The 12,551-nt window shown below is 54.9% G+C and overlaps 2 protein-coding genes across 2 annotated transcripts in view; one reads left to right on the top strand and one right to left on the bottom strand.

Annotated features, from left to right (window-relative positions):
• Nucleotides 1–1,680: 1,680 nt before the first annotated feature.
• On the top strand, nt 1,681–5,119 carry TNFRSF13B (TNF receptor superfamily member 13B). The gene is made up of 4 exons (XM_041401997.1): nt 1,681–1,819; nt 2,660–2,776; nt 3,767–3,955; nt 4,845–5,119. Exons 1-4 carry the CDS (start codon nt 1,681–1,683, stop codon nt 5,117–5,119), a joined length of 720 nt encoding a protein of 239 aa, XP_041257931.1.
• Nucleotides 5,120–10,882: 5,763 nt separating this feature from the next.
• Nucleotides 10,883–12,551, bottom strand: part of USP22 (ubiquitin specific peptidase 22) — an 89,922-nt gene continuing 88,253 nt past the window's right edge. Inside the window, exon 14 of the mRNA XM_041401837.1 lies at nt 10,883–11,785. Within this exon, the coding sequence (XP_041257771.1) occupies nt 11,743–11,785 (43 nt within the window). The 3' untranslated portion in view covers nt 10,883–11,742. The remainder of the gene's footprint in view (nt 11,786–12,551) is intronic.

Here is a 12,551-nt window from a genome sequence, read left to right as displayed (position 1 = left end):
AGGAAAGAATTTTTTCCTGATAACTGATCTAAATCTAGCCTCCTTCAGCTTAAAGCCATCCCCCCCTTGTCCTGTGGGTGCTTAAAGCTTGGCATGAGGGGTCTGTGGGGGAATTCAGAGGGAAAGACTCACCGGGCTCTGCTGGAAAATCATGGCTGAGCAGTCTGTGCTGGGAGCAACACGTGCACCTTGGGACTCCCCAGGGAGGGGAAGGTCTGTCCTAGATGAGAGCAAACATCTCCTTGGACATGTCCTCACAGCACCTGGGAGGGAGGCTCCCAGCCTGCAGCCCCTCAGCTTTAACACAGCCCCAGGTCTGCTTCCCATCACTTATCCCATGGGAAACCCCCCCTAGGTCAAGGATGGCTCAGCTCCCTGCCATCCCCAGGGCTGGCAGGAACCCCCAAAGAGCTCCCTGCCACCCCTGGGGGGCTTCTCTGGGTGCAAAGCCCAGTTTCTTCCACGAGCACCCGAGGAGAGCAGTGCCCTGAGCCTCGCTCTGCCCCGGGGGTGTCTCCAGTCAGCTCGACAGAAAGTCATTATTTCATTTTATAGCAATGTTAATTGAAGAACTGGGAGTGCCAGGCCAGCATCCCAGTGCAGGGAGGATTTTTCCCTGGGAATGGGGGGGGGTTTTCTCTTGTGCTGCCCCAGGCAGGACCCAGCCCCTCTGCAGGGAAGGTGCTGGATGGGACAGACGTGCCAAGTGCCCAATCTCCAAATCCTGGAGAGAGAAGAGAAACCCTGGCAGAGCACAGGGGATTTCCTGTATAAAAACCAAAGGTTTGGCTCTGCCAAGGCAGCAGCTCAGCCTCTGGGCACACGGAGCTGACTCTGCAGCTCGGGGGAGTTTTGAGCCTTTGGGGCCCAGCAGCAGCAGCATCTCCCACCCTGCAGGGAGCCTGGACGAGGCTCCAGGGAGGGACGTGGCTCCTGAGCCCTGTCAGGCAGCAAAGGGCTCGATGCCACCACGGCCACCCCGCTGCTGGCTCAGAGCTCCCTGCGGCTGCTCCTCTGCAGACCCCGCGAGTGGCACAGCACAGGAGCTGTTCTCAGCCAGATAATTCTTCAAAACGTGAGGTTTTGATGGTTTTTGTGCTGCTGAGAGCTGCTCCTGTGCCTCTGGCACGTGCACAAGGGCTCTGGGAGCACTGGGGCAGCAGAGGATGGGACAAGCAGCCCGTGACAGGGACAAGAGCACATCCACCTCCAGCTGGCACTGGTTAAACTGGTGCCTAAAGTCTCCTGGGGAGATTTCCCTCCTTCTTCTGCTCTGACACATCAGCCTGGTTTCACTATGACACCAGAACACCCAAGAGAAGGGGCAGGAATGACACACAAGGGGCTGTTTCTGGTATTTTCAGAAAAGCCTGCAGGGACAGGAGTAGTCCCCAGTGCTTGTGCTCCCTCTGCCAGGTGCAGGGACCCCCAGGGCACAGCTCAGGGCCACCTCTAGGCCAGGGTGGGCTCTCTGTGTGCCCCCTAGGACTGGCACAGGGCACACACACAGCTTGAAAAGCAGATTTGGCTGTGTGCTCCTGCTCAAGCCTGGGACCAGAGAGGGCTGAGGCACAGCCAGGATCCCCTGCCAGGGCTGCCAGCCCTAGAAAGGGATGAGGTGGCTGCAGAGCAGCCCCGTGGTGGCCACCCCACACCAACCTGTGTCTCTGTCCTGCAGCCATGGATGGGCCACGAGTGGGGCAGGATGCCATGAAGAACTGCACTGACCAGGAGTACTGGGACACCCTCGTTTCCCAGTGCATCCCCTGCAGCCTGGCCTGCAGGCAGTCCCTGGCCAGGAAGTGTGATGCTGTGTGTGGTGAGTGCTGGGGTGCCCCTGCAGGGAAGAGTCAGGGATGGGGCCAAGCTGGGAGGGAGGATCAGAGCCTGGGATGAACTCCAGGGCAGGCTCAGAGCCTGGGATGAACACCAGGGCAGGCTCAGAGCCAGCCCAGCTTTGCAGAGCTTCAAGCCAAACCCACAGAGGGATGTGACAGCTCCCCATGGATGGAATGGGGCTGGCAACAGCTCAGGACCAGGACCAGGACCAGGGTCTGCACTGCTCCTTTGGGGGTCACCAGGCTGCCCCAACACTCCTGTTCCCTACTGGGGCCACCCCACCCTCCAAAGGCAGGGATGTGGATAATGATAAACCCCCTTGGACAGGCCCCGAGGTGTCCTGAAAACAGCTGGGGAGGAGGACAAGGGACACATGAACTTTGCTGCCCTGCCCCTTCCTGGAGTCACAGGCTGAGGTGGCTTCACCCCATGCCAGGGCTCATTCAGCAGCCACAAGTGAACATCTCCTCCTGGAGGACAGGAGATGCCGTTCCTGGCATCCTGAGGCAGGTTTTGGGGTGTCCCAAAAAGCTGTGCAAGCCCCAGGGCAGCAGCAGCAGCCAGGAGCCCCCAGGTGAGCCCAGCTGCCTCTGTCTGGCTGAGACCACCCCCTCCCCAGCTGGGGCCTTTTCCCAGCCCTCCAGCCAAAGACCCCCCCAAATCCCGGGTCTGCCACCCTGCCAGCCCCGCAGAGGCCGTGGGGTGCAGGCAGGTGCCACCCTGAGCCTGCCCGAGCAGCGAGCTGGGCTCATCCTGCCATGAACTGGGGTGGTGGGGGCTGTGCTGAGGACACCGTGCTCATCTCCCTCCCCTCCCGCAGAGTCCATGGACTGCAACAAGAGACCTGGATTTTACTACGACGATCTGGTGAAGAACTGCATCCAGTGCAGCTCGGTGTGCGGGCAGCACCCCAGGGAATGCGCCCTGTCCTGCGAGCGTGAGTGGGGAAGGGGCACAGAACCCCCCTGCGTCCCTGGCTCTGCCCTCTTGGGGGCTGCTATCGCACCGGGGCCGGGGAAAAACAGCCAGGGCATCTCCTCCCCATTGTCTCCATCCTGCCGTGGCTTTTCCCTGTGGTGTGCTGGTGTTTCACAGGGTGGGCAGCTCCCCCAGGCAGAGTGGATCCCCCCCGGCTGAGCTGCCCCAGCCCTCGGGGAGGGGACAGGCAGATCCCCAGGACCCCCAAGTCCTTCACTGGGGTTGAGACGATCCCTGAAGAAGTGGGAGGGTGTGAGTGGGGCGTGGGGAGGGATCTCCTGTACCTTACCAGCGGGCAGAGGGGACACAGAGCTGCTCCCAAACTCCTCCCCAGCGGAGCGCACAGGCGCTGCCAGCTCCTTCCCTCCCAAAAAATCACCCCAGAGGCTGCCCCATGTCCCCTGCCACTGCCAGCTCCTTCCCTCCCAAAAAATCACCCCAGAGGTGTCTGAGCTGCCCCATCCCTCCTGCCACTGCCAGCTGTTTCCCACCCCAGCGGTGTCTGAGCTGCCCCGTCTGTGTGCCACTGCCAACTGTTTCCCTCCCAAAAAGCCACCCCAGAAGCTGCCCCGTCTCCCCTGCCACTGCCAGCTGTTTCCCTCCCAAAAATCGCCCCAGAGGTGTCAGAGCTGCCCCATCCCTCCTGCCACTGCCAGCTCCTTCCCACCCAAAAAGCCACCCTAGAGGCTGCCCCATCTCCCCTGCCACTGCCAGCTGTTTCCCACCCCAGCGGTGTCTGAGCTGCCCCGTCTCCCCTGCCACTGTCAGTTCCTTCCCTCCCAAAAATCGCCCCAGCGGTGTCTGAGCTGCCCCATCCCTCCTGCCACTGCCAGCTGTTTCCCTCCCAAAAAGACACCCCAGAGGCTGCCCCATCCCTCCTGCCACTGCCAGCTCCTTCCCTCCCAAAAACCGCCCCAGCGGTGTGTGAGCTGCCCCGTCTGTGCCGCAGCCACGGCGGGGCCGGCGGCGCTGGAGCAGAAGGCGTGCGCGGAGCAGGAGCCGTGGCTGGCGCTGTACCTGCTGCTGGGGCTCTGCCTCTGCAGCCTCGTCTGCTCCCTGCTCCTGGGCTGGACCCACCTGCGCAGGAAGGGAGAGGCCAGCGCCGCCAGCTGCCACTGCAGGGAGGACCCTGCCAAAGGTGGGTGCTGGGGACACCGGGACAGGGTGGGGGGATTGGGGGGACAGGCTGGGGCTGCCGGGAAAAAAAGCAGAGATGTTTCCTAAAAGGGGAGGGAGAAAAAGCAAAGACAGGACCAAGACCAGGGGTCTGCACTGCTCCTTTGGGGGTCACCAGGCTGCCCCAACACTCCTGTTCCCTGAGAGTGAGCCTGGAAGAGGAGCAGGACCGGACCCTGTGCCCGATTCTCCACCACAACTCCTCAGTCGCTCCCTCCCCAGGCACAGCTTCCCTCCTGGAGCTGCTCCAAGGGCGGCACCTCTCCAGGCTCCATCCAGGGGACAAAAACCAACCCTCTTCCAAAATTTGCACCTGTCCCACAAAAACCCAGTTTTAGTTCTGCAGCCAGAGGGGCTCCACAAGTCCTTGTGTTAGGGAGAAAAGGAGAAAGGATAATGTGGAACAATTCAACATGGAAAAGGTGGTTTTGTTCTTCCTCCTTTTCTCCTCTCCTGCCTTTCCAAAGAAAAATTGCCTACTTACCTATTTCTGCACACACATCACACACAGCCATGTTTACATTCACCCACCTCAAAGCCATCAATGTCAAAAATCACAGAGGAAGACCCCATGAGCCAGTGTGACCCCTGGAGTCACTCCAAGGACTGTCCCTCAAGCCATTCCTGTCTGCTTTGCTGAAGGACACGGGGATCAAAGGTCATGTTTAAGATAAGCCACCAGGTCTGGAGAGGTTTTCTGGGTGTTCTAGGTGACGCAGTGAGTCCATGCTGGGAGCTGGGTGTCCTCTCCAGGTCCAGGACCAGCTTTTCACATGTTCTAGGGCAGCACTTCAGACATTCCCAGGTGAAAGCTGCTCCTGGGCCCCTCAGCTGATGCCGTTTATTTGCAGATGGGCTGGTGGAAGCCGGCAGCGTTGGTGATGGATTCACCAGCATCAGAATCCCAGAGCCAGTGGAAACCTGTGGCTTCTGCTTCCCTGGACATGGCTCTGCTGTACAAGAGACCAAATCCTGCCACAGCAGCTCCTGCCACCCTGGGGAAAGGGCTGCTCCCTCCTTCTCCGGGATCTGCAGCACGGGAAGTGCCGGGGCCCTTCCCAGCCCTGAGGACGGACACTTCAAAATCATCTGTTCTCCTGCCCAGGAGAAGGCACCCATGGTGTGACCACAGAGGGTGTTCCAGCACAGGATCACAGCGGGGGGATGCTCTCTCTGCCCCCAAACCAAAGCTGCTTCACCCTCTGCTGCCAGTGACTGGAAGAGCCTCTACCCAGCCCGGGCTGCAGGACACGGACAGGGCTGGAGGTGGCACAGAGCTGTTTGCTTCCACTCAGGAAACCAAATTCCCATTATTCTTGTGAATTCCCAGCGAAAGAAGTGACTTCCCGTGCAGCAGCTTCAGACTTCGTCCTCCAGCTTGGCCTGGGTGCATCCCAGCCATTGGGGACATCTCATGGGGGCTTTTCACCCTGGTTCCACCACCAGCACCCCTGCCAAGGGTCCCTGCTCTCCCTGCCTGGAGATTCCTTCATCAATCAGAACAACTTTCAGCACAGCTGTAAATGTCTCAAACGTGGAACTGGATCCAAGGATTTCCTGGTGGAATTGATAAGGAGCCAGTGTGGGAAGCTCCAGTGCCAGTTTCCAGCACTGCCGTGGGTGATGGCGAGGCTTTGCCTCAGGACCAGGACACGATGCTGCACGTGAGGAGCTGGGACAGGCACCAAAACCCTCAGTGGAACTGGGTTTAAATATGAACACTCATCCAAGGCTGAGATCTTTCCACAAAACTTTATCAAAACTTTATGTATATCTGACCTGGGTTATTCTGAAGAGCTGGTAAAAGTGAGGAATCAGCTGGAGATAAAGCTGCTTTGAGAGAATATTTTTATCTAACCTGCCTTTGAAAGCTATCATGGGAAAATAGGAGTTTCAATGTGTAATCTGAAGTTCTCATTTCCACTAAAGGAGATTGTAGGAATTTTTTTTTTTTAATTTTTTTTTTTTTTTTTTTTTTTTCCAAGGAATCATGGGAAAATAGGAGTTTCAATGTGTAATCTGAAGTTCTCATTTCCACTAAAGGAGACTGTAGGAATTTTTTTTTTATTTTTTTTTATTTTTTTTTTATTTTTCTCTCCAAGGAATCACTCTTGGTAGGAGCCCATCCCCTCCACTGTCTTAAACTAGAACTTTAAACTTGAAAGAATAAATGTAATTCAATATATGCACACCTACTCCTGGTAGGAGCCCATCCCCTCCACTGTCTTAAACTAGAACTTTAAACTTGAAAGAATAAATGTAATTCAATATATGCACACCTTGGTGCTGGGAAAGCAGACAGCTGGAGAAAACATGAGCAGAGTTGTAACAGATGCTACCCCTTCTATATTACACATTCCTTTAAATAGAATTTTTTATAACTAAAAAAGGGAGGTCGAGCCTCTCATTCTGGTCACCTCCCTCAGTCCATGGGCCTCCCAACCTCCAGACCTTCTCCATGTCCCAGCACACCTGGAGACCCTCTTGGCCTCCCCTCTCACATCAGCACCTTCCCCTCCACCTGCACAGCAGCATCTTCCAGAGCCTCAGCTCCCTCCTGTGGACTCTGCTCTCCTGCTCTCAGTTCTGTGGTTTCCTGCCCCACAGCCTCAGCTCCCACAGTCTGGAGACCACAGCCCCAAATCCTGTGCCAGGAATAACAACCCAGTTCCTCTAGAACTCCAAAAGCCTTTCAGCCCCGAAGTCACCTTGGCCTCCACCCCTGCTCAGCCCCAGCTCTCCCTCATTCTGCACCCTGGTATGGGTTCATCTCTCCCTCAGCTTCCCCAGGCTCTCAGTTCCTGCTCCAGCCCAGCCCTTTTCTTGCCCTCCCCCCATCTTTGGCGCTCTGTTCATCTCCTGCATCCTTCAGCCTCCCTCTCCATCCATGCTCTGCTCCTGCTCTGTTCTCCTTGGGTTCCTGCTTGTGCTCAGACCTCCAAAGCCTCTTGGCTTCTCCTCAGCCCTGGCTCCTCTGTCTCTGCCTTCCTCAGCCCATGTCCCCCACCCTCCCCGGGGCCCTGATCCCCCTCAGATGGGGCCCCCAGCACTGACAGCCCCACATCTCCTCCTCCTCTGGGTTTCCCTTCCCAGACTCTGCAGGGAGAATCCCAGGATGGTTTGGGTTGGAAGAAATCTTAAAGATCATCTCATTCCACCCCTGCCATGGCAGGGACACCTTCCCCTATCCCAGGCTGCTCCAAGCCCTGTCCAGCCTGGCCTTGGACACTTCCAGGGACCCAGGGGCAGCCACGGCTGCTCTGGGCACCCTGTGCCAGGCCCTGCCCATCCTCACAGGAAGGAATTCCTTCCCAATATCCCATCCATCTCTGTCCTCTGGCACTGGGAGCCATTCCCTTTGTCCTGTCCCTCCATCCCTTGTCCCCAGTCCCCCTCCAGCTCTCTTGGAGCCCTTCAGGCCCTTCAAGGGACACTGAGCTCTCCCTGGAGCCTTCCCTTCTCCAGCTGAACACCTCAGCTGTCCCAGCCTGGCTCCATGGCTGCTCCAGCCCTTGGAGCAGCTCTCTGGACTCCACAATTCCACATCCTGTTTGTCAGGGGCTCCAGAGCTGGAATCACTGCTCCAGGTGAAGGTTTTGCACTTACCTTGGGGCAGGACCAGCACCTCCTCCCCTGGCACCAGGGCTGGGAATGCCCCCAGCTCTGTGCCCCCTCTGCCCAAGCACTTCCCAGCAAGGACAGGGAATTCAGGAGAAGGAAAACCCCCAGCAGCAGCCAGTGCCTCAGCAGGCTGCCCCTTTCCAGCAGGGAGCTCCTGGGGACACGTGGATCCAGTCCAGCTCTGGTGCCCTACAGACCTTCAGGACACCCCAGGAACCCCTGGCCATGGGATTCATACAAATAGATTCGGAGCCTCCTTTAAAAACAGGACAGAATTAAGTGAGCATGTGCCACAAGTGTTGCAATTAGGGCATCCCTGGAGGATCAAGAGGCATCAATTATTCAAATGAGAAGGTTATTAGGGCCATGCCTGTGCTAGTGAGAGCAGGAGCTCGCCCTGTGTGGCACCAGGAGCCCCAGCTGGCTCACGAGGTCACTCAGCTCACACCCAGGCAAAGGCAGGGCTGGGACAGGGCTGCTCCTCCTGTCACCATGTGGTGTCTCAAAAATTGGGGAAAACACTCATCAGAGGCCAAGTCCTGCCCAGACACAAGAGGGGAGCATCCCTCACCCTCCCCTCTTTGTGGGAATGTAACTGCAATTATCAGCACTGAAAAGGTAACAGAGAGCAACTTGAACAAATCAGCAGGAAAATAACAAACACCAAGGGGAATCAGTGGATTTGGCATTTTACAGCCACTGGCCAGCAGCTCTGAAGGATCACACCTGGAGACATCAGTTCCAATGTCAGAGGGACACTGTGAACAGGACACCAGCAATTCCAGATGGGATAAGTCCAACCACATGGAATTAAAGGCAGGATCCTGAGCAGGATCCCCCCCACCCAGGGTTTAACCAATTCCCACACTTCTGCTTTTTCCATCAGGCACCAGCATCAGGCAAAGCTTTATCTCTACTCGAGAGGCTGAGGGACATGAAAATGAAGCTAAAAGCACTTTCTGGCTATTTCTGTGTCCCCTGCAGAGCTGTGTTCGCTGCTGGCAGGTAACAGAACACGCCCCACCGCGAGCCTGCGCCAGTCTTTGTTTCCAGTCCTTTCTGCAAATGCCTTCTCCCAACAGAGCCAGCCGTGCCGATAGAAAATGAACCTCAAAACAAACGAGTCAAGCCCGAACTGCTGCCCTGGATGAGGAGCTGTCACTGCAGGCTGTCAGCACATCAGGGAGGCTTCGCTGCACCCTCCCTCCGGCTGCTCCGTTTTCCTACAGGCGATGTTTTTTGGGAGTTCCGCGGAGGAACCTCCCGGCTCTGCCGGGAATAATTCCGTGCCTGAGCTGCTGAAGGGATGGAGGGGGACAGGGGGCTGTGTTTGAGGGAAAGCAGCATGAGGGGCAGCGCTGTTCCTACGCCAGCAGCTGCTCTTCCATTTTTATAGGAAAAGGGAAAATGCTGTCCCCTCCTCTCGGAACCGGCATGGATTTACTGCTGCTGGGAACAGAACCTGGTGTGATTCGGGCAGGGACACGGGGATGGGCTGGCAGGCGGGAGAGGGGGGAGAAAAGAATAATAGACCTTTTAATACCCTAAGAATCCTGCTTTTGAAACCAGAAAGAGAGCCTTGAAATGTCCCCCCGAGAACCATCTGCGCCGGTGCAGCGCACAGAGCAGAACCTCTCCAGCAGATGGGCGGGGAGGAAAAATTCAGGGTGATTTATACGGCTGCCTCGTCCCTAAACAATTTGTTCCTGAAGGCTTAACAAAGCCGGCTGCAGCAGCTCCGCCGGCTGAGCGTGTGCTGCGGAGAACAGAATTCATTAAAAGGGCAGCCAAAAGGCTCAGAGCTCGGCGCCACAAAGCGAAGGCAGCGCCGGCGTCATCCTCACCCTCATCCTTATCATCTTCATCCTCATCCTCATCCTCGGCGGCGGCCGCGGGGTGGCAGTCCTGGTCCTGCCGGGAGTGGCGATGCAGCAGCGCCGGGGATGACGAGGGGCCGGCTCTGCCTTCCTCCTGCAGCCTGCTGCATTATTGAACAGCAGCAGGCGATGCTCGCTCGGGAAGGAGGGGCCCCTCTCTCTCCTGCAGCTCCTGCTCCAGCGCAGGAATGCCGAGCTCAAACCGAGCACAAATGGGGATGGAGTTGTGACAAAGCAGGGAACGCGATGGCCTCGGTGCCACCGGGGCACCCCCGCACACCACACCCAGCCTGCTGGGGCTGGCTCGGGGTGTTCCACGCGTCCTTTCCTCCTCCGTGCCCTGTCACCGATGTACAAAACCTCCTCGTACTGTTCCACTCTGTGCGCAAATCAAAAGAATTGCAGCCGTTCAGCTGCTCTTGTAAGATGGCCATTTAAAACCCAACACACTCAGTTCCCTTGTTTTGCTGTTTTTCTGTTTATCAGGCTGTGTTAGACACCTGTACCTCATTCCTAGAGCACAGAACGAAAGGTTTGGATCCCTCCCTGCCTTTCCACACTGGCACAGCTGAGGAATGCCTGGCTGGGGATTTATGCAGAGGTTAGAGATCAGAGAAGCTGTGGTTGCCCCTGGATCTCTGGAAGTGTCCCAGGCCAGGTTGGATGGGGCTTGGAGCCACCTGGGACAGTGGAAGGTGTCCCTGCCCACGGCAGGAGCTGGAATGAGACGATCCTGAAAATCCAACCCAAACCATTCTGTGATTTTCGGTGTGACGCCAATTTACACAGTGCCCCACTGACACTTCACCCTCTCCACACGGGAGAACAAAGCTGTTTCTGCTCTTCCAGCTCTGTTCTGAAGGCTTCTTTTCCCAGGCTGTGATTCCACCCCCAGCCCAAGCTCCTGAGAGCGGGATCCAGCACGAGCAGCTCCTGCTGGTACCTCCCCACAGCGATGGAGGGGGAGCAAAGGCCCCGGAGCTGCGAGCTGAGAACACCAACACACGGGCTGTGCCACTGCAGGAGGAGAAGAGCACGTGAAGAGTTAATCCATGTGGGAGGATACAAGGAACCAATACCAGCCTAGCACATACCAGGAAAATGTGTTGTTTACTTAGAGCACTGCAGAAGGGCTCAATAGCAGCAGATCCATCGCTCAAAGCTGCCCCGGCAGCGACCATTCCCAACAGATGGTACATTTTTCACCACTGAGGTTCTCTCAAGTGTCAGATATATATAAATCCACCTTTGGAAAGCAGCAGGGGGGGGGAAAAAAAAACAAACCAAAACCAGCAACAACAAAATAAGCACTTTTGAGAAATTCAAACTTATTCACAAGATTAGAAAAAAACCCAACAAAACAAAACCAAAAAGAACCAAGACAACTCTTACAGTATAAACACACCAATTCATTCATTTTTACTGATGGTTGCATTTATGAATTTCATTCTCGTGAAAAAAGGGAATAAAAGGAAAAAAATTAAGAAAATAGCTATTTATAGAAAACAAAACAAAAAAGGGCTCAAACAACAGAATCTGTGCTGATGCTTTTGGATGAGCAGTCCGATGGCATTGAACATTACCTGTGCAAGCAGGCATGCTTGAAAACCTGTCTGAGTACTGCAGCTTCAGTTCCACAATCCAGGATTTCTTTTATGGTTGTTGGAAAAAAAAGAGCCTAATAGTTTCATACTGTATTTATTTAATAACTAAAATTCACAAATAAAAAGATACTTGCAAAGTCCTTTAGTTGTCTCATCCCCTCCTCCTCCACTCTACTGCTTTCAGACCCATATGCATAAAAAAATGGGTTTGGATTTTTAATTTTAACTGTTATATGATTGGTCGTTGGAGCTGAAGCACCAAATGGAGAAGATGCTTTATGGAGATGAGGGTAGAATCCTTTGCCTTCCCACACACATTTTTGGAGGAACACAGGAGATGTACCAGTGCCCGGACTCCTCTGCTCCCATTTCCCCCACCCAGAGCATTCCTTTCATTTTATATTTCCTCTGTTAAGTGACTGACTGCAGCCTCTTTTCCCCCTTTCTGTCCTCGTGGGACTGCACACACGTTGGACATTGTTCATTTCTCACTCTGCAGGCTGTGAGTCAGTGTCAAGTAGGTCCTGTTACAGCTCAGTGCGAGTTGGTTTGTAATGGGTCTTTTCATTTCAGGTAGGTTTGTGTGTCGATTCAGAAGGCTTGCGTTGTTTCTTCCTTGTTTACATCTGACAAGCTGCTGGATAAGGCTATTCATACTCCAGGAACTGTTTGTGATAGAACAGCAAATATCTGGAAGAGAGCAGAGGGACAGTGTCAGTTCTGTGCCAAAGGAGATGAGTTTCCATTGGTGCAGCCATAAGACATGAGGGATGTTAATTTTGGTTTTCTTTTCAATTTGAGGTGATTCCAGGGACACTAACCAGGGATGAGAAGGAGGCAAGCCAGCTGACATAATTTTAGCAGCAACTCAGGGAACTGAACAGCTGTACCTCAAAGAGGAACCCCATGGATGCCACATCCCTGGAAGTGTTCAAGGCCAGGGACAGGGTTTGGAGCAACCTGGGATAGTGAAAGGTGTCCCTGCCCATGGCAGGGGTTGGAATGTGATGAGATTTAAGGTCTTTTCTTAGCCAGGCCATTCTGTGATTCTATGAAAGAGTCAAACCTTGTAAAATCTACTCAGGACCTGAAAACTCTGGAAGATTGGATTCTGTTGGTGCTCAGACAGGCAGCAACCATTTAACACTAATGTGACACAAAATAAAGGTACTTTAAGGTACAGCTGTTGCTTTGGAGTCACACTACCAGAGATCAGACCAGGATTACTGCAAACTGCCTCCCATTTTCTGCAACAGAAGCAAAATGAGGCAGCAGCCATGTGGGTGAACACTCATGTCCCAGTCAAATATCTGGTGTGTCAATCTGCACTCAAATCTGTTCTTTTAAAGGATGAAGTTCTTCCTGACCCTAATTGCTGTGTGTGTATGGGTACAGAAGGGAGCCCAGCCCCTCAGCAGTCACACAGAACAAGGGGACTGATCTGCACACAGCCCTT

Source organism: Onychostruthus taczanowskii, unplaced genomic scaffold, assembly GCF_017590055.1.
Source record: "Onychostruthus taczanowskii isolate IOZ18803 unplaced genomic scaffold, ASM1759005v1 scaffold19, whole genome shotgun sequence".
NCBI classification, from domain to species: Eukaryota; Metazoa; Chordata; class Aves; order Passeriformes; family Passeridae; genus Onychostruthus; species Onychostruthus taczanowskii.
This window is presented reverse-complemented; position numbering and strand designations above follow the sequence as displayed.